The sequence below is a fragment of the Schistocerca piceifrons genome, chromosome 6 (assembly GCF_021461385.2).
Source record: "Schistocerca piceifrons isolate TAMUIC-IGC-003096 chromosome 6, iqSchPice1.1, whole genome shotgun sequence".
In the NCBI taxonomy this organism is placed as follows: Eukaryota; Metazoa; Arthropoda; class Insecta; order Orthoptera; family Acrididae; genus Schistocerca; species Schistocerca piceifrons.
The window spans coordinates 90977281-91004692 of NC_060143.1; the positions used below are offsets into that span (position 1 = coordinate 90977281).

Consider the following 27412-nt stretch of genomic DNA (forward strand, 5'->3'; position numbering starts at 1 on the left):
GTAAAGGCACATGTTCTAGCAGCACAGGCAGAGTATCCCGTATGAAATCATGATAACGTGCCCCACTGAGCGTAGGTGGAAGAACATGGGGCCCAATCAAGACATCACCAACAATGTCTGACCAAACGTTCACAGAAAATCTGTGTTGATGACGTGAAGTCAACATTACCTTCCTTCAATTGGGCCAACTGGCGGTGAATCGAGGAAGTACAGTACATACTGACGAAAAAACATTGAAATTAAGCGTTTCCGGACACATGTCCACATAACATCTTTGCTTTATTTGTGTGTGAGGAATGTTTTCTGAAAGTTTGGCCGTACCTTTTTGTAAAATAAATAACACGCCAGAAGGGCTTTAGTCACAAAATATTTGAAAGGAATGTGTGAAGGCGAGCCTCTAACGGCTGCTCATACCTGTACAGCCAGAGGTTGCTCAAAATGGTTCAAATGGCTCTGAGCACTATGGGACTTACCATCTGAGGTCATCAGGCCCCTAGAGCTTAGAGCTACTCAAACCTAACTAAACTAAGGACATCAAACACATCCACGCCCGAGGCATGATTCGAATCTGCGACCGCAGCAGTCGCGGGGTTCCGCACTGAAGCGCCTAGAACCGCTCGGCCACACCGGCCGGCCCACAGGTTGCAACGGACTCTGACCTGTTATGTATTTTATACGTGACATGTAAGTACCGTCTCTGTCTTGCAATGTTAGTCAGTACTTACACATTTTTACATAAAAATTTTTCTTCCCATAAATTGGTAATTATGTTATAGACCACTTTAAAAGTCTAAATTCTGATGAAGGCACTCTTAGAAGTGTTGAAACCTGGTAAATAAGACTAAAACATTGCGACCGAGGGCTCATTTGTTTCAATTTAAATTTATATGGCGTTGCTACTTTCCTATACAGAGCTATTTCGTGATGATATTACAAAACTTCAGGGATGATGGAGATTGTATCAGTGTATCAGTTTGAGGTAAGGCACCCTAGTTGACTTCCGGAAGGCGTTCGATACAGTTCCGCACTGTCGCCTGATAAACAAAGTAAGAGCCTACGGAATATCAGACCAGCTGTGTGGCTGGATTGAAGAGTTTTTAGCAAACAGAACACACCATGTTGTTATCAATGGGGAGACGTCTACAGACGTTAAAGTAACCTCTGGCGTGCCACAGGGGAGTGTTATGGGACCATTGCTTTTCACAATATATATAAATGACCTAGTAGATAGTGTCGGAAGTTCCATGCGGCTTTTCGCGGATGATGCTGTAGTATACGGAGAAGTTGCAGCATTAGAAAATTGTAGCGAAATGCAGGAAGATCTGCAGCGGATAGGCACTTGGTGCAGGGAGTGGCAACTGACCCTTAACATAGACAAATGTAATGTATTGCGAATACATAGAAAGAAGGATCCTTTATTGTATAAATTATATAATAGCGGAACAAACACTGGTAGCAGTTACTTCTGTAAAATATCTGGGAGTATGCGTGCGGAACGATTTGAAGTGGAATGATCATATAAAATTAATTGTTGGTAAGGCGGGTGCCAGGTTGAGATTCATTGGGAGAGTCCTTAGAAAATGTAGTCCATCAACAAAGGAGGTGGCTTACAAAACACTCGTTCGGCCTATACTTGAGTATTGCTCAACAGTGTGGGATCCGTACCAGATCGGGTTGACAGAGGAGATAGAGAAGATCCAAAGAAGAGCGGCGCGTTTCGTCACAGGGTTATTTGGTAACCGTGATAGCGTTACGGAGATGTTTAGCAAACTCAAGTGGCAGACTCTGCAAGAGAGGCGCTCTGCATCGCGGTGTAGCTTGCTCGCCAGGTTTCGAGAGGGTGCGTTTCTGGATGAGGTATCGAGTATATTGCTTCCCCCTACTTGTACCTCCCGAGGAGAACACGAATGTAAAATTAGAGAGATTCGAGCGCGTACGGAGGCTTTCAGACAGTCGTTCTTCCCGCGAACCATACGCGACTGGAACAGAAAAGGGAGGTAATGACCGTGGCACGTAAAGTGCCCTCCGCCACACACCATTGGGTGGCTTGCGGAGTATAAATGTAGATGTAGACGTAGATGTAGTTCGGGAACGACCGAGTGGGAAGGTATAAGCTTAAGTCTGTTCAAGTTCTGCCTTATCCTTGCGTAACTAAAGGCCACAACCTCCGAACCTTGGTCATGACATGCAGAATTCCCGCTGAATACTGCCCAATACCTTAAGGTAACTTCCCCTATTGATGAGCTGGTAATGGTGCACGCCACTTGAGGTCAGAGGGACCGAAAATCCTACGTGCCTACGGTACAGTTGTTGAATTTCATTTATCTGCATAATTTTTACAAGCTGCTGGACTTAACAACAGTTGTTCAGAATGGCGTCCCCCAGCGTCAGTGCAGATTTGGCATCGTCACACAGAGTTCTGTCATATCCTAATATCCCCGATGACGTTTGCAAAGTGTTGCAGGCACTGAGAATTCTTGCCAGGAGATCTTCTTCAGTCTCGACATATGTCTCGTACTCAAGCCTTCTCTCACGGCCCCAAAAGAAGACATCAAGAGTGGTTAGATCAGGTGTACGTGCTGGCCACGAAGGAGGACATCCTCTTCCTGTCCACTTTTCAGGAAACGTCTGATCCAGGTGTTCACGAACCCTCAATCCAAAGTAAGGTGGGACTCCATCACGTTGGAAGCACATCCGTTCACAATAACAAGTGGGATTTTAGCAACATCAGTATGGGTACATGTATTCCTCAGTCAGAGGCATCAGAAAGATTTTCGCTTATAACTTTGGACGGGGTCGCTTCCGGACCTGGGTCTCTTACCTCAAATTGATACATTTACCCTTCCCTGTCATCCATGAAAATTTCTATTATCATCACGACAAACTTTGTACACACTTTTCTTTCCTTCTAAACCTTCTGGAGAATATCTTGAACATTTGATTTAGAGATGTTGCTACACTGCGATTTTAGGTACTACTGCATTGATTGACACACAACGGTCGCACGTACGCTACTTCAACACTGCCTGCTCACAACTGCCTGGTTGAAGGCACATTTGTTACGAACAGTTCTAAGTGCAGGCTGCCACCGTAATTACTGCGCTGATGCCAGGAATAAAATGAGTCTCTGAACTTTGTTGATAGTGTACAAAAGCATTATTGCAGGTAACTCTCACGGTGCTTTGATCATGACATCCCAATCAGAACTTTGTAATCAGTTCTACTTTAGGAAATTCTGAATACAATCACGAATCTTGTTCAAATGACTCTGAGCACTATGCGACTTAACTTCTGAGGTCATCAGTCACCTAGAACTTAGAACTAATTAAACCTAACTAACCTAAGGACATCACACACATCCATGCCCGAGGCAGGTTTCGAACCTGCGACCGTAGCGGTCGCTCGGCTCCAGAATGTAGTGCCTAGAACGAAGCTTGTCTATTATTCTTTATTTCGTTCTCTAGGTGAAATTGTTGAACCGCATCGAAAACCTTCCGAAAGTTACGGAGCACAGCATCAACGCTGGTGCCTTTGTCTACGGTCCTATGGATTATGTAGCGGAACCGAGCGAACTGAATTTCACGAGATCGCTGTCTGCGGAATCCTGCAAAGCAGTATTTCCTTCTCTAAAAACGTCAACATAAGCGAGCATGAAACGTTTCTCGCGATGCTGACCTTAGTGGTATAGTGCTATAATTATGTGCATAAGTCCGTTGAGGCCTTCTTGAAATCGGGGATCCCTGCGCCTCTTTCAGTGCGATTTGAATCCTTCATTGGACCAGCAACTGACGATAAACTGCTTCTAAAAGGTGGGCAATTTCTTTCGAAAAATGTCTGTAGAATCTCATAGGGATCTCTTGCCTGTCTTCTGTTGGGTAGTTTTAGTTGCTTTTGTATTGCACGATCATTTTATGTCAATAAATGTGATTTCACTTTTTCGTACGATAGTTAAAAATAGGAACTGTGTTACGGTCTTCCGCAGTGAAACAATTTTGTAATACCGAATTCAACAGTTCGGCTTTTTGTCTGTTATTCTCTGTTTCGTTGTCAGAACGATCGCTGAGTACTATTTTAACAATGTGTTGCTGTTCCTGCACAGGTTAATGAACTACACGTTTAGGAGAAATTGGTAACTAGGAAGAATAACTGTCTAACACAATGACCTGAAACTTTGATAAATACTCTCCCATCAGGAATTCGACGAGCAGGAAAGAGCCAACGGTGTTCTTCGATAGCAGCGGGAACACTACCATTGCAGAAGCCGTAAGCAGTGTATAGATGATTTTGATTAGTTTACTGACTTTACGTAACACCAAAGCTACTTAAGATTTATCATCAGAAATATCGCCAAAACTTGCGTACATTGCACATTTCTCGTATTGCTGTCCTTACGTTCATTTTGTTTTCATTCAGCTTTTGTTTGCCAACAAGGAAGATCCTAACTTGTTTAAATCCGCGATGAAATTCTGTTTCTTTTCGTCGCAATTTTATGACACGGGAATTGAACCGCAGAGGGTCTTTCACATCCCTACTTGACCATATCCATGTCTGAAGCAATAAGTTTGAATTTTATCCACTTATGCTCTATATTTTGTGTCCAGAGACAAATATCTGATGTTGACTAGAAAGAAAACATATTTTCCTACCTTTCTTAACGTTTATTTCTACACTGGTAGCCACCGGCGCTGTGACAATTTCATTGTCAATAGTTTTCTGCTCTGCAGCAACTGAGTCGAAAATTTTCCATTTATTAGCTACTAGCAAATCTAAGACGTCGTGGTCATGAGTAGGTTTTCTAACCGCTTGTAATCACGTATTTGGAAAGGGGTAGGACAGTGTATGGTCGTTACTGAACCGATTTTTACGTGAGGTGAACAGCAGGGAGAGAGGTTAGCGTACAAAAAGGTGCTTGATGCACCAGGCCAGATCGCTCACACAGCTGCCTTTGCACCTAGAAATTTGCTCTCAATTTATTTTAAGATGTTTGCCCACATAACCAGTTCCTTACAATTGATCCTCCATGATTTTCTTCTAACTTCTAAACTTCTAAACTTCTAACTTTAAAATTGCGTTAGAGGGTAGGAATTTCCGTCGAATGAGCATTACGCAGAACTGGGAATAAATTTGTCTTCTGAGGGACTGAAAGATTTGGAATTTCGCTAGTCATTATGTATTCCCTGAATGGAAAAGACGCTGAAATGCAAGATGTATGAAAAAGAACCATCCGATTAAAAGTGCTTCAAAAATGGTTCAAGTGGCTCTGAGCACTATGGGACTTAACTTCTGAGGTCATCAGTCCCCTAGAACTTAGAACTACTTAAACCTAACTAACGTAAGGACATCACACGCATCGATGCCCAAGGCAGGATTCGAACCTGCGACTGAAGCGGTCGCGCGGTTCCAGACTGTAGCGCCTAGAACCGCTCGGCCACACCGGCCGGCGATTAAAAACATCAAAATTATAATGTTATTTGAGGTATGTGTGTGGACGAAGTTCTGTTGGAAAGTGCAAACTCTTGAGTTTTACAGTTTGCGCTCACTTCAGTTCTAGTAAAAATGGTGTCGGGACAACAGAATGCGTTTTGTGTTCTACGTTTTGCGCAGTTCAGGTCATTAATAATTGTTCAGCGTGACTTTCGTACTAGGTATGGTGTGGATCCTCCTACAGCACAGGGCATTAGACAATGGCGTGAACAATTCCGAGAAACAGGTTGTTTATGTGCAGGCAAATAGCCGGTCCGTCCCCGTGTGTCTGACACAGACATCCGCCATAGTTTCACAATGAGTCCGCAGAAAACCGTTCGCCATGCGGCTCGACACCTCACCATGCCCCCCACGTCCGCCTGGCTATGTTGCGTCGACGTGTACACATGAAACCATACAAAATTCAGCTACTGCAAGCTCTTCGTGAAAGCGACAAACAACAACGTGTGGAGTTCTGTAATTTCGTTCTTGGCAAGATGGAGGATTACAGTTTTCTTCCACGCTTAGTGTTTAGTGTCGAGGCAACATTACATTTAAATGGAGAGATGAACCGTCGTAATGTGAGAATACGTTTAGGAACAATCACATGAAGTTGTACAACATGAGAGGGACTCCCCAAAATTTAATGTGTTTTGCGCAGTTTCACGGGTAAAGGTGTACGGTCCATCTTTTTTGCCGAGAACACTGTTACAGGAAGCACATATCTCGATATACTTGAGAACTTACTTTTCCCACAATTGGAGACTGATACGAACGACTTTATTTACCTACAGGAAGGGGCAATGCCACACTGGCATCTGGAAGTGCGGGAATTTTCAAATGACACTATTACTGAACTGTGAAACAGTCGCACTGGACCATATGATTCAGCCTTACAGTACTGGCCTCCAAGGTCGCCTGACTGTTTGTGATTATTTCTTGTGGGGGTTTGTAAAAGACTCTGTTTATGTGCCTCCGTTATCATTAACAGTGAATGAACTGAGAATCCACAGCAGTTGTGGAAGCTGTAGCTCAAGACGTTCTCGCTGCAGTGTGAGAACAACATGAATACCGCATTGACATGTCGTGCATCTCACTGGGGGCGTATTAAACATCTATGAAGAGTGGATGTGGGACGGTACTAGCAACATTCTGGAGATCCCTCTGCATACGCTCAGCCAGAAAGTAAAACAAATAAAACATGCTGCAGTCAGTACTGACAATTTTAGAGACGGAGAACGAACTTATTGGGTCAGGTTTTAAGAAAGATATTACCTTTCTAAGCTACCACATAAAGTTAACCTGAAATTATTTAGAGGAACCACAGACAGAGTGAAGTCCAATTTTTCGAGCATAGGTTTCAACCCTGGTGCTCCTGTATGTACTTCCACTGTAAGAAGCTGTCTGGCGATCTGGTACCACGGTTCTCATCTGGAAAGGAGATACGGATAAGTGGTGCAGCTGAATCTACTTGCTTTGCCCTGTGGTGAAAATCCCTGAGTGGATTTACGACAATCGCCTACGAAACCTGTGTGATTTTGACAATGGTCTCAGTACAGCAGATGAAATTCATGCTTCCCGACCATGGATAGAGAAGCACCAAGGAATTTACACCCATGACGCCTAGCATTTCTGAACCTTATCTTTTGAAAACGTTCCTCATGACGTCATCTGGACAGCATTTCTTGGCCTTACACTGGGTACATGAATTAATTCTCTCTCTTCGTTGGACAGAAAACACGTGTTTATTTTAATACAAAGGCTTAAAATTATAAAATAATTTACTAGAAGTAGTGTCCTTGGACAACTACAACCTGTTCCCACTTTTCGGATGATAAATGGATTCCGCGATAAAAAAAAAAATACACCAGATTAATTTGAAGTGATCCACTCCAGGAGGCAGTTTTATAGGTTGTTAAAATATGTGAAGTGTTCTTCGGAAAGGACATGCTCCTCGGACCGAAACAATGGCAATGCCTGGTGAATATGGCGGGTGGGGTAAGACATCCCATCGAAGTCCGTTCAGTGTTTCTTTCAGTCAGTTTGCAAGATGTGGTGTGGCAGTTTCATGAAGCAAAATGAGTATGTCATTTTTCTGAGCACACTGCGGGCCTTTATTATTAAGCGTGCAATTCAAATTGAGTAATTGTGCATCGTAAAGTTCAGCATTCTCTGTTTGACCCGGATGCAGCAGAATGTACGTTTGGAGCACAGCATTGTATAGTAGTGAAATGTGGATTGTGGGAAAACCGTAGCAGAAGAAAATCGAAACATTTGAGATGTGGAGCCGGCCGCTGTGGCCGAGCGGTTATAGGCTCTTCAGTCCGGAACCGCGCTGCTGCTACGGTCGCAGGTTCGAATCCTGCCTCGGGCATGGATGTGTGTGTTGTCCTTAGGTTAGTTAGGTTTAAGTAGTTCTAAGTGTAGGGGACTGATGACCTCAGATGTTAAGTCCCATAGTGCTTAGAGTCATTTGAACTAATTTGAGATGTGGTGCTAGAGACGAATACTGAAAATTAGGTGGATTTATAAGATAAGGAACGAGTAGGTTCTGCGCAGAATCTGATAAGAAAGGAATATGTGGAAAAGGAGAAGGGACAGGTTGATAGGACATCTATTAAGACCTCAGGGAACGACTTCCATGTTATTGGAGGGAGATGTAGAGGGCAAAAACTGTAGAGGAAGACAGAGATTCGAATACATCCAGCAAATAATTGAGGACTTAGATTCCAAGTGCTACTCTGAGATGAAGAGGTTGGCACAGGAAAGTAATTCGTGGCGGATCGAATCAGACCAGTCAGAAGACTGAAGATTAAAAAAAAAAAAAAAAAAAATCTGCTAAGTTCTTCGTAAGTCTGACTCTATTTTGTAACCACTGAGATAACATCACACTCCCTCTCAAAAAGTGAAATTCGATTTCGTTTCCTCCTCTCATTTTGGGTACTTCACTTTCGTTGGAAGGAAGTGTATAACGTCCATAAATAGAGATATCATTACACGTAAGATTTTAAAATTTGCATGTGTAGAGAAAGTGTACTCTTCTTGTGTTGGCAGCTCGTGTGGGCCGTTCTACAGGCCCGTAAATCTGAGTTCAGCACTCGGCCGATAGCCCCATTACATATTCATTCGAAAGCGAAGCACCTAACGAGACAGGCGGCCGGTTTCGTTATATCTGCGTTCCACGCGACAATGGACGCTGCCAAACGTATTTTCGAAGCTATCCAAAGCTGTCCCGCTAGATTTGCAGCACGCAACTTGCAAGACTGGAACACTGATGGCTGTTGTGATTGTAAAAGTGGGGAAAGTGTGCTTCGATGTTAATGAAGACTAATGACTGCTTTGTGTCAGAAAAAGTTACTTTACTTGGCACTAAAATTGTGAATTCCGAATTGTGTTACGTGACATATAACGGAGCGCACGAAGTCGTTAACTCTGAACAGTGAATACACGGTTTACCTCGAAATTCCCCGTCCCTTCGCCGCGGTTATTAAGACACTGATCTGCTTCCCCCCCCCCCCCCCCCCTCCTTTTTCATGATTTCCCCAAATCGCTAAAGGCAACTCCCATGATGATCCCGTGAAAAGGGCACTGCCAACTTTCTTCCCAAATTTGAGTTTTGTTTCGTTTCTAATGACCTCGTCGCCGACGGGACGTTGAACCATTACCTTCTTTCCCTTTTTTCTGTCCTCTCTTAACTTAGGAATACAGTGAGAACTTTTTTGTTTTTTCATTCTCAGAGAGCTTTTGTGAGTGATTTGTATATTGTGCCGAGAGTCAGCACGCAGGCGGTGTCCAAGAGTGTGGCAAGATCTCAGATAATCGCACTCTATGAGAGTTAAGTTCTCTAGTGTGGACGGCAACCTTTATTTCTCGACAGCTGCTCGCCGTAGTTCCCAGAGAAAAAAATAAACTGTACCGGCACTGTCTGGAGAGCTGAGAGTACTCGGAGAGTGCTGAGCGGCCATTTTGCGTCCCAGATTTGTGTCGTATTTCACAGTTTGTGCACTACCACGCCTTAGTAATGCAGTATACATTGAAGAGCCGTCCGCAGCTCGTGGTCGTGCGGTAGCGTTCTCACTTCCCGCGCCCGGGTTCCCGGGTTCGATTCCCGGCGGGGTCAGGGATTTTCTCTGCCTCGTGATGACTGGGTGTTGTGTGCTGTCCTTAAGTTAGTCAGGTTTAAGTAGTCCTAAGTTCTAGGGGACTGATGACCATAGATGTTAAGTCCCATAGTGCTCAGAGCCATTTGAATTGAAGAGCCAAAGAAACTGGTACAGCTGCCTAATATCGTCTAGGACTCCCACGAACACGCTGAAGTCCCGCAACACGACATGGCATGGACTTGACTAATCTCTGAAGTAGTGCTGGAGGGAACTGACACCATGAATACTGCAGTGTTGTCCTTTAATCCGTAAGAGTACGAGGGGGTGAAGATCTCTTCTGAACAGCACAGTGCAAGACATCACAGATACACCCAATAATGTTCATGTCTGGGGTAGTGTTTAAAGACAGAAGAGTGTTTGGAGCCACGCTGCAGCAGTTCTCGACGTGTGGGGTGTCACATTGTCCTGCTGGAATTGCCCAAGTCCATCGGAATGCATAATGGACATGGACGGATGCATGTGGTCAGACAGGATGCTTACGTGCGTGTCATCTACATCTACGAGATTATTGTGCTATTCACAATAAAGTGCCTGGCAGAGGGTTCAATGAACCAGCTTCAAGCTGTCTCTCTACCGTTCCACTCTCTAACGGCGCGCGGGAAAAACGAGCACTTAAATTTTTCTGCGCGTGCCCTGATTTCTCTTATTTTATCGTGATGATCATTTCTCTCGATGTAGGTGGCTGCCAAAAGAGCTAGATCGTAAACATAAGATGTGCAGCAGCTGTCAAGGACATAGCCAAGATTTTGTCAAAGGGGGAGTTTGATTTGTTTAAGAGGACCTGACAAATGCTCATCTTTTTCATTCATTCTGAAAACAAAGTTATTTATTTCTTAATTTTAAGTGTCAGGAAGTCGTTTCTGAAAGTTTTGTATGGAATGTAGCCATGTATGGAAGTGAAACATGGACGATAAATACACTCCTGGAAATTGAAATAAGAACACCGTGAATTCATTGTCCCAGGAAGGGGAAACTTTATTGACACATTCCTGGGGTCAGATACATCACATGATCACACTGACAGAACCACAGGCACATAGACACAGGCAACAGAGCATGCACAATGTCGGCACTAGTACAGTGTATATCCACCTTTCGCAGCAATGCAGGCTGCTATTCTCCCATGGAGACGATCGTAGAGATGCTGGATGTAGTCCTGTGGAACGGCTTGCCATGCCATTTCCACCTGGCGCCTCAGTTGGACCAGCGTTCGTGCTGGACGTGCAGACCGCGTGAGACGACGCTTCATCCAGTCCCAAACATGCTCAATGGGGGACAGATCCGGAGATCTTGCTGGCCAGGGTAGTTGACTTACACCTTCTAGAGCACGTTGGGTGGCACGGGATACATGCGGACGTGCATTGTCCTGTTGGAACAGCAAGTTCCCTTGCCGGTCTAGGAATGGTAGAACGATGGGTTCGATGACGGTTTGGATGTACCGTGCACTATTCAGTGTCCCCTCGACGATCACCAGTGGTGTACAGCCAGTGTAGGAGATCGCTCCCCACACCATGATGCCGGGTGTTGGCCCTGTGTGCCTCGGTCGTATGCAGTCCTGATTGTGGCGCTCACCTGCACGGCGCCAAACACGCATACGACCATCATTGGCACCAAGGCAGAAGCGACTCTCATCGCTGAAGACGACACGTCTCCATTCGTCCCTCCACTCACGCCTGTCGCGACACCACTGGAGGCGGGCTGCACGATGTTGGGGCGTGAGCGGAAGACGGCCTAACGGTTTGGGGGACCGTAGCCCAGCTTCATGGAGACGGTTGCGAATGGCCCTCGCCGATACCCCAGGAGCAACAGTGTCCCTAATTTGCTGGGAAGTGGCGGTGCGGTCCCCCACGGCACTGCGTAGGATCCTACGGTCTTGGCGTGCATCCGTGCGTCGCTGCGGTCCGGTCCCAGGTCGACGGGCACGTGCACCTTCCGCCGACCACTGCCGACAACATTGATGTGCTGTGGAGACCTCACGCCCCACGTGTTGAGCAATTCGGCTGTACGTCCACCCGGCCTCCCGCATGCCCACTATACGCCCTCGCTCAAAGTCCGTCAACTGCACATACGGTTCACGTCCACGCTGTCGCGGCATGCTACCAGTGTTAAAGACTGCGATGGAGCTCCGTATGCCACGGTAAACTGGCTGACACTGACGGCGGCGGTGCACAAATGCTGCGCAGCTAGCGCCATTCGACGGCCAACACCGCGGTTCCTGGTGTGTCCGCTGTGCCGTGCGTGTGATCATTGCTTGTACAGCCCTCTCGCAGTGTCCGGAGCAAGTATGGTGGGTCTGACACACCGGTGTCAATGTGTTCTTTTTTCCATTTCCAGGAGTGTAGTTTGGACAAGAAGAGAATAGAAGCTTTCGAAATGTGGTGCTACAGAAGAATGCTAAAGATTAGATGGGTAGATCACATAACTAATGAGGAAGTATTGAATAGGATTGGGGAGAAGTTTGTGGCACAACTTGACCAGAAGAAGGGATCGGTTGGTAGGACATGTTCTGAGGCATCAAGGGATCACCAATTTAGTATTGGAGGGCAGTGTGGAGGGTAAAAATCGTAGAGGGAGACCAAGAGGTGAATACACTAAGCAGATTCAGAAGGATGTAGGTTGCAGTAGGTACTGGGAGATGAAGAAGCTTGCACAAGATAGAGTAGCATGGAGAGCTGCATCAAACCAGTCTCAGGACTGAAGACCACAACAAGAACAACAATTTTAAGTGGAGGATATCCTTTTGAGATGCCTCCACACAATTAGTATTTGGTCTCTAAAATTAAATAAGAAAAGCTTTTTGTAAAAAAATAATTTTTTTTCACCAGTAACGAAAAATTAAATCTCTTTATTTCGCAATATGATGATTTCACTTTATTTCCAAACGAATTAAATTCTAGTACAATGTATGACTCTTGCTAACAAACTCTCAGTCTGCTAATATAAGGCTCATTACTACAAAGCAGAAGAATTATAACGTAGGGTTCAATAACTTTTAAAAGTAAATGGGTTCAAGCGACTTTTGACAATAGCTGTATTTCTCCTATTACTATTTTGTATTTAAATTTACATCTTATCTGAAACCAAGACAGAACTCTTACAGCACGTCAAAGTATCCCAAGCTCCTCAATTCGATTTTGGAGCTTATTAAAAGTATATTTCATTTCATTAAAATTCTTCGATTTTCGTAATTGATTAAGAACTTTTTTTACAATTATTATTTCGACATTCAGCTTGAAACTATAAAAACCAAATTTATTCAGAAAACAAAATGGAATGCACAGTTTTCAGATCGTAACACTGATTCACAATTTGATTTCAGCTATGCTTCTAATTTACGTGACCCCATTAATGAGTTAGTAAATATCCATGCTACTATGGTTATACTGCCTTTGATGCTAATAAACTCCTCTATGATGTACAACATACTTGGTCTTTTATATGACACATATTTTATTTTAGAAATGGGCGAACTATAGAACGCGCTGTCATCACATACCCCTAGCACTTTCCACAAATCTCACCTCATCATTCCGTTTGAACTGATTTTCATAACTGAGTACTGCTCAGGTGACCACGTTGGGCTATATTTTGTCAACTAATGCTAGAATTTCGAGAAATTTTTTTAAATAAATGCAACTATCGCTGTTTGGTGGATATTTTTCGTTGATCAACGCGAGTTTTGGCGATACAGGCAAATGCAAGTGTAATTTTATACACTGACTAGCTGTTCTCAGCGATTCACTGCTGTGGCTCAGTCTGGGTAAATGGAAAAGAAAGAAAAGAGAAAGCACACGTTTCTGATATGTATGTGAAATGGATATACATCCTAATCTCCTTTTCCCCTGTCTCTGTCCGTCTCCTCATCCCCCCATCTTTGTCCATTTCCTGCTCCTACCACCTCTCCCACTCCATCACCTCCCCCCCCCCCCCTCTCTCTCTCTCCATCGCCTCCTGCCTCCTCTCTCTCTCTCTCTCTCTCTCTCTCTCTCTCTCTCTCTCTCTCCACTATCACCTCCCCTTTCAATAACCATCTTCTCCAGTGACGCAAGGCGTCGGATTGTTGGAGCTGTCGAAACACTCGTGTGTGATGGGGCTTTACCATGCTTAAGAAAAGTGTGTTCCACGTGTGAACGAGCTCTTTTGTGGTTAGAAACTCGATTACAGCACACTGTTTCTCATGTGTCGAGATAGTTACGATACGCACCGCCATGTTACATGATTCAGTTCAGAGTCCTCTGGCGGCAGAGCCTTTCATCTTGCATCTGTGAAGCGGGAAGGTCGGCCGGAAATACGCATGACGTGTAACACGTCAATCTATATTGAGAACAGAATAAAAAAAATGGAGGCATTAGTTTTCAACACGCCCCTGTAAAACACGGACATATTCGACTGCAACATTGTGTGAAAATTTCAAAAGAATAGGTGAAGAACTTCTGGAGATTTATGATTTTGTACAGACGAACATTTATATTTGTATTTATACAGATTTTAATTTAATGTTATTTGTAGTGATGTTTTATGTTTACCACTACACTGTCTTGTGAAATACTGCAACCCAAAAATTCTACCTGTTTCCAAATAACGACTCCAGTGCTAACATTAAACTGCTATAGATAGTTAATTAGACTACTATAGTAATGTGTACACATTTTTAACTCATCATAACGCTAGTGGGTGAAACAAACTTGGTTTTCATCTTCTTACTCATTACAAGCTTATCTATAATTAGGAACTATCAGAACAGCACTCAGTACAGGAACAATAAATGGTAGTACTTAAATTAAATTTTACTAGAAGGAAGAGGTGAAATGATTAAGAAAACAAAAACTGAGCTCAGGTAAGGCCAACATTGTACAGTAGATGGTATTGGACAAACGATATATCGCTAGTTGAAATCTGTCGATAGCGTTGTTGAATACCGATAGTGCATAACATTTTTCTCAGAATACTTTCAATTTCATTACATGGCAACTTAGTTGTCTGTAATTTCATTTATGTGGTAGGAAGGTGTGGACCTCCCAGATCCCTCTTTTGGCTACGTCTTCGCAGGAGCATCATTTCTGCCTGTCGTAACAACAGTAAAAAACAAAACACTTAAAAAGGAATGCAACTATTACATGACAGTAATAGACTGACGATGTGTAAGTGAATGTGAGTGCGCGCGCGCGTATATTTGTGTGTGTGTGTGTGTGTGTGTGTGTGTGTGTGTGTGTGTGTGTCTGTGTCTGTTTAAGTCGTCCTGTCATTGTTGCAAGTGATATCACTGAATATCCTCTAATACAACGACAGCCTGAATCTTCAGTGGTAAAATGATCAGTTTTTAATAAATTACGTAGTTTGAATGTCATCAAGAGTAAAAGAAGTGGTTGTCAGAATGGCATCAGGATAACTGTTCAATCTGGTGGTGGTTTTCGAAGATCCTGAATATTGCAGTAGTAAAGTGACATTATCTAGCAATGAGTGGATCCATCTGTGCAATAAAGTAAGGGCAATTGCAACCATATATAATGGAATTATTAAAACTCCCTCAGTAGTATTAGATGAACATATTATTTGCTGTGGTGACTTCTCATAATGAAGATATATAATGATTCACAATGCATGCATTTACAAAATCATACAGTTAAGAATTCAATATATGCAAGCTATGCTGCCCAGCATGCTGGCAGCCATAGGAAAATAGCTTCCTTGAGACGCTATAGAAGAATTTTGAAGATCTTCCACACCAGAGCACACAGCTGACAGAAGAGGCCATTATCTAGCATTTTTATGCATACTGTGTATCACTATATGATAATATGTGTTACACCACCGTGCCATGTAGTTACAGAACTGTGATCATATTTAAACATGGTCATATTTCCAACTACACACCATAGTTTAGGCAGTATCTATCCACAGTAAATAGAAAAGTAAGTCATGCTCTTTTATCCCTTTAAAAACCCTCATGTACTAATGTAGTCAGTATCAAGACCAGATGGATGTGACTTCATAGTAACTGATGGGTCTTACAATACTACTGCAAAAAGAGGAATGGTTCAGTTCTGCCCAACAATATACAGTTGACAACTGTGGACTTATTATATTGTGGCAAGACATACATTATAATTGTCATTGGTTACACTTTGTGGTGGAATATACTTTCAACACGTGTATGTATTTTCGAGAAAAAATTGTTTCTACTTTATCATGGGCCTACACCTATTCTATTAGCAATACACATTAGAGTCAGGTTAAGCAGGCAGCTGTCTTCCCTACAGATGACACACAACATTGGTCACATCCTATATGACCACCAGACGGCAACCAAACTCGCTGGCCTAATGGACCTTTCCCTTGTAAGGGTCGCTTGACTGCAAATAGGACCAGTTGTATCCTAGTGTCCAGGTTATATTTAGGTCAGCACCTGGGCCCTGAAGAGCCATTTTTGAGGAGTTCACTTCAGAGCTATTGCTATGCCGTCAGCACAGGCTGCTTTCATCTCTGTGTCCGTAAAGAACAGACACCACATTTATAATTAAGGTAAAGAAGCCCAATTGATCACTTTAATGAGGAGGGGATGCACACCACTCTCGAACTCTAACAGGAATCAGCGAAATTCTGACAGAGATGAGGGTAATTGGCAAGGGGCTCTATATCAGTAGTGTGTGATAAGAGTCTGATGGCAGGCGTGCTAGGTTAGTCCATGCAATTGTGATGGCCACTGTGTCCAGATGGTGCAATGGTCAGTCCATCTGCCCAGTAAGCAGAAGACTTGAGATCAAATTCTGGACTGGCAAAAATTTCAGCTTTCAAAAATAATGGTTCAAATGACTCTGAGCACTATGGGACTTAACATCTGAGGTCATCAGTCCCCTAGAACTTAGAACTACTTAAACCTAACTAACCTAAGGACATCACACACATCCATGCCCGAGGCAGGATTCGAACCTGCGACCGTAGCAGTCCCGCGGTTCCGGACTGAGCGCCTAGAACCGCACGGCCACCGCGGCCGGCTTTCAGCTTTCCCCATTGAATTAAATCAGTGCCCAGTCGCAGCTAATATCATTCATTCACTTGTATCCTGATTCATAAGGGCTGCAGGATCAAATTGTGTCTGTTCTTTCCGACATGCCCGCATCTCGTGGTCGTGCGATAGCGTTCTCGCTTCCCACGACCGGGTTCCCGGTTTCGATTCCCGGCGGGGTCAGGGATTTTCTTTGCCTCGTGATGGCTGGGTGTTGTGTGCTGTCCTTAGGTTAGTTAGGTTTAAGTAGTTCTAAGTTCTAGGGGACTGATGACCATAGATGTTAAGTCCTATAGTGCTCAGAGCCATTTGAACCATTTGAACTTTCCGACATGTCCAAAACAACAGACACCATATATACAAGAACAAGAGTCATATTGACTGTGATTCAAAGTCTGTATGTGCTTTTAGTAATGTAAAAGCGCTGTTCAGTTAGATGACAAACAAAAGGTTAAAAAATGAACAATTTCTTGTATTACTCGCAGTCTTTTCCACCCAGACAGCTCAACACACATATTGCCACCAGCATAGGCAGTCCAATGTGATTGCTGAGTGTTCACTTCCCACTAATATGCGCCTCAACCCCTAACCATACACATTCACAGGCGACCACATTGTGTGTGGGCGTGTGCGTGTGTGTGTGTGTGTGTGTGTGTGTGGCGAGAGAAATATTTCTCAGAATGGTGAACACCCCTGCAGTCACATAAGAGGTGGAGACTGTGAACCACATTCCATTTAAGTAATATTTTTTCTGTATTCATTATGTGAAATTTTATTGATTGCGTGACTGAGGATTCTTTTCATATGCTACAGATGTTGATGACAATCAGCTGTTACCCCTTTGGAAGATGGGACAGATGCTGTATGAGGCATCTGTGGCTTTATAACTGGACCAAAAGGCAGATGCAGAAGTATGGGGGCTGTAGAGCCAACAGCACTGATCATAAATGTCTCCGTAAGCGTCAGCCCATATTCTATATATCTGCTGTTGCTATTATTGCTACCTCAAAAAACTATTATGCTCACACAGTCCTTATTTGGCGGTGAATTCTGGATGAGTGGATCTAGCGCTAGCACCCAGCAGCTTATTGTAGACGCCTGAGCCCACACCCAGACCATCTTGGACTTCAGAACTGGCACCCAGTAGCTAATATTGGGCTTCAGAGCTTGAACTTCGCCTGCACTAGCGAGCTCCAGAATTGGCGACCAAGAGCTCATCATGGACATTGGAGCCTGTACCGAGGCCATCTTGAACTTCGGCACTCGCACTAAGCAGCTATCGAAGATCCTGTTACAGTAATCTGTTGGCCAGCTTCAGTTCCTCAGTCCATCTTAACAGCAACAACGATCAGATGCAGGAGGTGTGTGACGCCACAGAATTGCCTTTTGCAGTGATTTGGGGTGCATTTGGGAATAGGATTTTACATGTCCGGATCAGGAATTTGGCTGCGTATCAAGACCTGCTCTTGTTTGTCAATGCGTGTAATTGTCGTTGGGAATGAGAAATATACAACACTCTTGATGATTCACAATATACTGCCATAAAGTAAAACGCCACTTTACGTTGTTATTTTGTCATCATCAAAAATAATGTTGTTACTGCGCCTATACATTTGTGGGGGCAGATTGGTGCGATATCATGGAGCATGCCACTTACTGAGTGGTATGAAAAATCTCTTAAAAACAGGATAAAGAACCAGCGAAAGCCCTTGGCACATATGATTATGATCCCTATTTGACAGTTTTTAAGGGAGCTGTTACTATGTGAAAAATTCCAACATTGCTTGCTTTGCTAGGTATCTTCTGGCTTGTGAGAAAAATTTTGAGAAACATGCAGAGCATAAAGTAAATACTATGTGCGTGATAGTCATTGGTATTATAAACATCATGGAATTGAACTGACCGTCAAACTGCAGGACGCTGCAAAATTGGAGAGGCAGAATTTAGCATATAAATTCATATATTCACTGGAGAAGAGGAATACAAGCATCATAAGCTTGATATGCAGAAGAATAAGAAGATTGAGCATAATGTTGTCGGACCTTTCCACCGTTTCTCATTTGTAGGTCAATGCGAAAAACATGCCAATTTGTTGCTCATCTCTACTGAGTCAAAATATGTCCCACCTTGAATGAAATTTTCACTCTGCAGCGAATTGTGTGTTTCTATGAAACTCACTGGCAGGTTAAAACTGTGTTCTGGACCGAAAATCGAACTTTGGATCTTTGCCTTTCATGACCAATTGCTCTGCTGACAGAGCTACCCAGGCATGACTCACGACCTGTCTTAACAGCTACACTTCAGCCAGTACCTCGTCTCCTACCTTCCAAACTTCACAGAAGTTCTCCTAAACCTTGCAAGACTAGCACTCTTGGAAGAAGTGCTATTGTGGAGACAGGTCGTGGGTTGTGCTTGGATAGCTCAGTCAGTAGAGCACTCTCTCAAGACGGGCAAAGGTCCCTAGTTCGAGCCTTAGTCCACCACACAGTTTTAATTTTCGAGGGAGTTTCATATCAGCGCACACTTAAAAATTTCATTCTAGGAACATTCCCCAGGCGGTGGGTAACCCAGGTCTAAATTTCGCAGGGCAGCTTCTGTGAAGTTTGGAAGGTAGGAAACGAGGTACTGGCGGAAGTGAAGGTATGAGGACAAGTCGTGAGTTCTGCTTGAGTTGCTCAGTCGGTAGAGCACTTGCTCCCAAAACGCAAAGTTCCTAAGTTCGAGTTTCGGTCTCCCACTCACTTTTAATCTGCTAAGAAGTTACGAGTCCCACCTTATTTCCACATGCATGACACTATATTAGTTTTGAGTGCTTAAACCATTTTATATGAATGAATGATAAATTGACAGAGCACAGGAGAGATTGCTCTACCCAGACCTGGTACGTATAGAGATGCCTACTGAGCTACAGAAGTTCTTAAAGTTTAAGAATTTTTCTCACAAGGAGCAAGTACCATTTGTAGAATATGCGAAGTTTGAATGTCTTCTCATTTCTGTGGTAAACTGCGAGGGTGTCACCACTATCTTGTATACAACCGAAACAGAATGACACAAGCTTTGCGGGTGACCCCACTGTCTCACAAACAACGCACACAGAATGATGGCATGATTTGCTGCAGAAAATATGGTTGTAAGTTCAAATGACTCAAACCTTAATTATTTTAAGTCCACTGATGTGCAAAATCCTGCGAAATTGTTGCTCTCTAAGCTTCAAGCATATGCAGAGGAAGTGAATGAGATATATGGCACCAATGAATGCAACCTGAATTTCTAGCTCCCACAGCACATTCAGTGTTATTCACAATGTGAGTGAGCATGATACTCACTTCATTATTAAGTACTTGGTTTTGGTGTAGGCAGTTGTCAGATCGCTGTGCTACTTGGGGGCACAGAGAAATAAAGTACGAGGGTTGAAGTTTCAATAGTGGCAACTGTTTATTTACAGCTCGTACAAAATAGAGACGTGTTTCAAAGTTTTACTGACCTTCAGACTAGTCACCAGCATTGTGTATAACCCGTTGCCAGCGATGTGGAAGTCGTAGGATACTCTTAGCAGTGTCAGCATTTCTGAACTGAAGGAAACACTTCACGGAATTCGCTTCAGAACTGCTACAAATTCTTCGGACCGTAGACCGCGCCGCTCGAACTGTCAACACAACTGGCACTGCTAAGAGTATCCTGCTACTTCTACATCGCTGGCAACGAGTTATACATAATGCTGAAGGTCAGTAAAACTTTGAAAAGCGTATCTGTTTTGTACGAGCTGTAAATAAATAGTTGCCAATATTAAAGTTTCAACTCTCATATATGTGGTTTTCAAAGAGGGCTACCAACCACATAACGCGGAGCTTCGCAGATTTAATAAGATTTATGCAGGCATTGCTTCGGAAATTTGCTGAATCTCTATGTCAGAAGGATACGCACCTCACACGAGCTGCACAGACTGATGACATTAAGTTCCAACACATTACGAAAACTCGACCGCTGGCCCAACAGAAGAAGCCTCCCGTGCTGGCTCAGAATTATCACCAGTGGTTTAATAGCCGTGTTAGAAAATCGCTACGTAAACAAAGAGCACTTCATCTCAGATTCAAGAGACGTAAAAACCCAGCTGACAAACAAAAGCTGAACGAAGCGAAAATGAGCGTAAGGAGAGCAATGAGAGAAGCTTTCAATGATTTCCAAAGTAAGACGTTGTCAAACAACCTGAGTAAAAACCCTAAGAGATTTTGATCGTATGTAAAATCAGTAAGTGGGTAAAAATCATCTATTCATTCTTGCAGCGACCACATCGCTACCGAAACGGAAGATAACAGAGAGTAGGCCGAAATTCTAAATTCGGTCTTCCGAAGTTGTTTCACTGCAGAAGATCATAACACTGTCCCTCCTTTCAATCGTCGTGCGAACGCCGAAATGGCAGATATTGAGATAACCGATCGCGGAACTGAAAAGCAGTTACAATCGCTTAGTAGTGGGAAGGCTTCAGGACCAGATGAGATACCTATAAGATTCTATAAGGATTGTGCGAAAGAACTTGCTCCCCTTCTAGCAGTAATTTATCGCAGATCGCTTGAGCAATGAAAGGTGCCTAACGGCTGGAAAAAAGGGCAGGTGATTCCCGTTTTTAAGAAAGGCCACAAGACAGTCCACACATTTATAGACCTATATCGTTGACGTCAATTGGTTATAGAATTATGGAACATGTTTTATGCTCAAGAATTATGACGTTCTTGGAAAATGAAAAGCTCCTATATGAAAATCAACATGGATTCCGCAAACAGAGATCCTGCGAAACTCAGCTCGCTCTGTTCCTCCATGAGATCCACAGCGCAGTGGACAACGGCGCTCAGGCAGGTTTCAGTAAGGCATTTGACACCGTCCCGTACTGCCGTTTAATGAAAAAAAGACGAGCTTAAGTAGTATCGGAGCAGACCTGCGATTGGATTCAAGACTTTCTTGCAGATAGAACTCAACATGTCGCTGTTCACAATATATATAAATGATCTAGTAGAAACCGTCGGATGCTCTTTAAGGTTATTCGTAGATGATGCAGTTGTTTATACCAAAGTAGCAACGCCAGGAGATAGTAAGAATTTGCAGAACGACATGCAGAGAATTGATGAATGGTGCAGACTCTGGCAGTTGACTCTGAAGGTAAATAAATGTAACATAATGCACACACATAGGAAAAGAATTCCACTACTGTGTAGCAACACTATTGGTGACAAACAGCTGGAGACAGCGTCTGCTGTAAAATATCTAGGCATAACTATCCAGAGCGACCTTAAGTGGAATTACCATATAAAACAGATAGTGAGAAAAGCAGACACAAGACTCAGACTAATCGGAAGAATCTTAAGGAAATGTAACTCACCCACGAAGGAAGTGGCTTATAAGGCGCTTGTTCACTCGATTCTTGAGAATTGTTCATCTATCTGGCATCCCTATCAGGTAGGACTGATAGAGGAGGTAGAGAAGATCTATCAAAGAGCGGCGCGTTTCGTCACAGGATCGTTTAGCTGGCGAGAGAGCGTTACGGAGATGCTAGATAAACTCCAGTGCAAACGTTACAAGAGAGACGCTGTGCATCACGGAGAGATTTTCTACTGAAATTTCGGGACAGCACTTTTCAGGAGGCGTCAGACAACATATTATTTCCCCCCACATACATCTCGCGTATTGACCATCAGGAGAAAATTCGAGAAATTAGAGCCAATACAGAGGCTTCCCGACAATCATTATTCCCACGCACTATTCGCGAGTGCAACAGGGTTGGAGGGATTGGATAGTGGTACCGAAAGTATCTTCCGCCACACACCATTAGGTGGTTTGCGGAGTATGATGAAGATGAAGGGATCTTCCCGTATGAATACCTGGATTTGGCAGAGGATTCATTGAAACCACACTAGTTGGTATATTTCCATTCTCCAGAAAACTTACCTGATGCAGAATTTGAACAAATGGTGTGTGTTTGCCACGAATTTAATATCTCTAACGTAGGTGAATATGCAGGGCTTTATATGAGCACAGATTTATTCCTCCTTGCAGATGTATTCGAACAATTCTGGAGTTTTGCCTGCAACATGCATTCTGAATTCTGATTACTATTACTTAGCAGTTGGGTTATCATTGGACCACAATACTCAAAAATACGCTAGTCGAAATGGAGCTTTTAACCAAAGTTGTCATCATGTTGTACTTTCAGTGCGAGATGCATGGAGAGCTTTACCAATGTATTCACAGGCACAACAAGACAAACAACTCACGAATCAGTAAAATTTCAACAGTACCATCTATTCAAGTTACATCTTGTACTTGGATGTTCGGAATTTATACTGGTTTGCCATGCAGACATTTTTAACTACTGGAGGGTCATTCTGAAATCGACTGAATGAATTTTTCAACGGTGGCAGGTGATTCTGCTGTACGTTGTGTCTTGTAGATATATTTGGCTTATCCTAATAATATGTATGATGAGGACAGTGATTTGCCATTCAATACAGAGCACCGAGATCTGCGATATGGTTCCCTCCCCAAGAGGAAGATAACGCTGAATAACAAGAAAACGGTTATACAAAGTACTGACATTTCACAAGCGCCGTTCATAGTGAGGTATAACATTGCAATATGCAACTGTTGCATGAATAGGGTACCTAAGTCATTAGCAATTTCGTTGCAATGGAGATGGTATGAACTGTTGCGTGACTTTTCTCAACGACGGTTACTCTCTACACCCCTTACTACTATCTGTCGCATGCGTCCCAGGTTTCTCGTTTTAAATTTTACAAGTACTCTCAATAGCTTTTAAAAATTCACGTGCACAAATTGTCCGGATTAACTATATGAGGTTAGGAGACATTATTTTACACTTCTTAGTCCGTTTTGAAAATGTGTTACATTTAAAAAAATGTGAATAATTATTTTCTGCTCTTAAGTCTTGTGGGTTTGGAATTTTTCAATTGATTTCAAACATTTTGAAGAGGGTGCAACAGAGACAAATGGTAAATGTCAATTTTATTGCAGTTCCTCTTCACCTAAGTCAACCAATATATTGATTCATCCTACATATAACTCACGAAACGACCGTGAAGGTAAAAATGAGAGAGCATCGGACTCACACACAGGTTTAACAACAATCGTTCTTACCACGAAACATTCGCGACTGCAACATGAAAAGGGAGAAATGGCAGTGGTACACAAAGTACAAAAAATGTTCAAATGTGTGTGAAATCTTATGGGACTTAACTGCTAAGCTCATCAGTCCCTAAGCTTTCACACTACTTAACCTAAATTATCCTAAGGACAAACACACACACACCCACGCCCGAGGGAGGACTCGAACCTCCGCCGGGACCACACAAAGCACCCTTCGGCACATACCAGAAAGCAAGTTGCTACTGCATTGTCGCCCGGTCCTAAGCTGTATTGAAAGTTGCAGATCTATAGCTCATCGGAAAATTAGTTTAAAATCGACTGCAAAATTTGTACCGAACACACCAACCGACAAGAAAGCGACCTGATAAAACATGGTAAACAAAGTACTAAACCCCACCCCACAGACACGAAAGAGAGTTAATATTCCATTGTCATCCAGTTCTCACATATACTTAAAGTTTCAAGTCAGTAGTTCATTGGGAAGTTCGTTTAAAATCAATTGCTAAATTTGTAACGAACAGCCAGACAAGAAAACGACCCAATAAAAACGTGTTAAAATTAGCTGTTGCAAAAGACACACCTGGAGATGAGATTGGAATAACTAGAAATACTTACAACCTATAAATAAATTAGCGTAGTCGTGAACTAGGACAGATACTGGTTTCATTCTAGAAACTGAAGTTAAAAGGGCTATGTAAAGAACAACATTTACGTAGAAATGAAAATTAAAGTTACTGAAAATGATTTGTAACAATAATTCATAAAAAGATTCCAAAGAACGAGAAAAAAAATTAAACAGAAGTAATTTAAATTTTTATTTGCTCTTTAATCTAAATTTATATGACTTCTTTAAACAACAAATGTTGACATACAATCACGGTAGGTACTTAAATAACGTAATTACTTCTTATATTCGCAATGCATTTATACTTCATTTTGTCAGTGAGGAATATTTGGTATGTGAACATGGTTTGTGAGCTTATAGTATTCTCTGTAAACATTCTGTATATGTACAACATATGAAACGGATATTCCACAATACCAACGTGCTTCATTATTCATGATATTTCTTGACGTTTGTATTGCTGATACATGCTAAGGTCAGGAAGTATGGCTTGGTGAATGGTAACGCCAGGTAGATGGTAGATGGTGACATTGGGTGTCGTGCCATGGTGATTGGTAACTTGAGCTAAAATGACAAGGTAAGTGGTAACGTCATGTTACAGCGAATGGTAAATGCACAACGTAGTAAATGATAGTGATTACTAGCACGAGATTGTAAATGGTAACATCACTTAGTATGGCAAACTGTATCGCTCTGTGTGGCATAGTGAACGTTAACATCCGGTAGGACACCATGGTAAAAGAGAATAATACAATTGTATTCTACACTTGTTCAGTCTTCAAGTACAGTAATGGGTCTGAGAATGTAAAAATCATAGTCATCATCTGACAACCAGAGGTATTTGATATATCGGTGCCTTGCGCTCCCGTGGCGGCCCATGACAGACATTGTAATGGAGTATTTACGAATTTATATAGGCAGTGGTAGCACATGATTGGATGTGTGGTCGTATTAAGTGTCAAGATACGACAGACCAGTTCGTCACAATGTGCTTGCTGTTTAGTACCGGTTGCCCTTTGCTCCGCATTTTTACTTGTGATAACAGCAGTTGTTGCAGTTTATCGAGGTATCCACTCGACCATTTCTGCCACCAGCACTGAAAACGCATTGCTTTTCCTCCTAGTACAGTTCTGATTACCTCTCTGGTTCTTCTGTCGTCCTGTTTCGCAACTTGTTGCTATATATGACTGGATTAATTACATTTTTGGTAAGCTCTAGTTTCGCTTTCGCCTAACAACAGTTCAGAGAGAGTGCTGCTTCCTGGAATGAGTTGTGTAGCTCAGCTGTAAAGGTGCGAAAAAGTTTACTTGTAAAGACAAGGTGGCTGGAGAAGTTTTCCGACTCCTGTCATCTACTACTAAAATTGCAGGTGATATTATACGAGGGAAGATGAAATAGTCATTTGATTTTCAAATTTATATGAAGCAGAGAATGGGAAAAGTAAAGGAAAAGATGGGTGAGAATTCAGGACTTCCAGCCGCAAGGGCATTGTGCTAATGCAATGACGAAAGTTGAAAATTTGTGTCGGATCGGGACTTGGACACGGATTTATGGCTTCTCACGATCGGTTGCGTTAACCGCTTCGGTCATCAGGACACGATCCCTGATCAACTCAAATTTCCAACTGCACTGCAGCACCGCTCGATATTCAAAACTTGTTTTTCTGGGGGGGGGGGGGGGGGGGGGAGTAATGGTCACAGTTTGCGTATTTATATGTTGTTAGAGCAGCTGGTGCTACTGCTACCTAATTTACTAGGTTTTCTCCGCCACATATCACGTGATAGCTTTCGTTTGCTTAAAACATTACAAATGAAGTGAAGCACGCCTTTCAAGGAGAGCGTTGTCGCATTAAGTCGTGGAGACGCATTCCTCTCTTTGGCTTTTGAAGCGTAGTCAAACATAAATAGGGGAAGACTTACAAGTATGTGGATGTTGAACGGTGCACCGCCAGAGCACGCTAATGACGGCTTGGATGTAGGGGAGACATGTAGATGCGGCCTATGTCTAAGAAAACAGCTGAAGCCGCGTGTGGGACTAGACAGACTGTAGAGCAGAGCAGGGTGGACAGTCAGGGCAGCAACACGAGCTCGGGCTCGCGGTCGCCGAGCAGCATGCGGAGGAGGCGGCCAGCGTCTTCGTCTTCGCAGTCGTCGGCAGATCCCGCAGGCAGCGCCACGGGCAGTGGCTGCGTGTGCTGGCGGTACGGGTCGCTAGAGCGCCAACGGCCCAGCGCGAACGGCGGGGACGACGCCGTCTGCACCACGAAGAAGCCCTCCTGCCTGCGGACACACAACCACATATGCTCGTCTCGTACCTCTCGTTCAAATTCCCACTGTTCGTACAATACCTGATCAAAAGTATCCGGTCACTTCTTGGTGGGCATTAATATGAGCTGCGTCCACCCTTCGCCTACAGTGTGTTTCACAATTCATCGTACACATCTCTACAGGCTGTTTTACATAGAGAACCCATGTCCGGAAATGTCATCCAACGACGCTACAGAGCGTCAAAGTGAAAGGCGCTGGCATCTGTAAATGTTTGTATATATTGGGTGATTCTGTGATGATGTTACAAACTTTCAAGGATGATGGGAAGGATAAATGTATCAATTTCTACATCTACATCTACATTTATACTCCGCGAGCCACCCAACATAGTGTGGCGGAGGGCACTTTACGTGCCACTGTCATTACCTCCCTTTCCTGTTCCAGTCGCGTATGGTTCGCGGGAAGAACGAATGCCGGAAAGTCTCCGTGCGCGCTCGAATCTCTCTAATTTTACGTTCGTGATTCTCTCGGGAGGTATAAGTAGGGGGAAGCAATATTTTCGATACCTCATCCAGAAACGCAGCCTCTCGAAACCTGGACAGCAAGCTACACCGTGATGCAGAGTCTGCCACTTGAGTTTGCTAAACGTCTCCGTAACGCTATCACGCTTACCAAATAACCCGCTCTTCTTTGGATCTTCTCTATCTCCTCTGTCAACCCGACCTCGTACGGA

General features: G+C 43.3%; 1 protein-coding gene across 3 annotated transcripts in view; it reads right to left on the minus strand.

The window, feature by feature from the left end:
- Positions 1–13617: 13617 nt before the first annotated feature.
- The window catches only part of LOC124802516 (phospholipase A1 member A-like), a 128338-nt gene continuing 114543 nt past the window's right edge, over positions 13618–27412 (minus strand). For 2 of the 3 annotated variants that reach the window (XM_047263356.1, XM_047263355.1), the window contains exon 8: positions 26089–26691. In XM_047263356.1, coding sequence (XP_047119312.1) covers positions 26481–26691 — 211 coding nt within the window. In that variant the 3' untranslated portion in view covers positions 26089–26480. Of the gene's footprint in view, positions 13941–26088; positions 26692–27412 lie in introns of those variants that run through there. The other variant, XR_007017126.1, reaches the window with a different exon arrangement.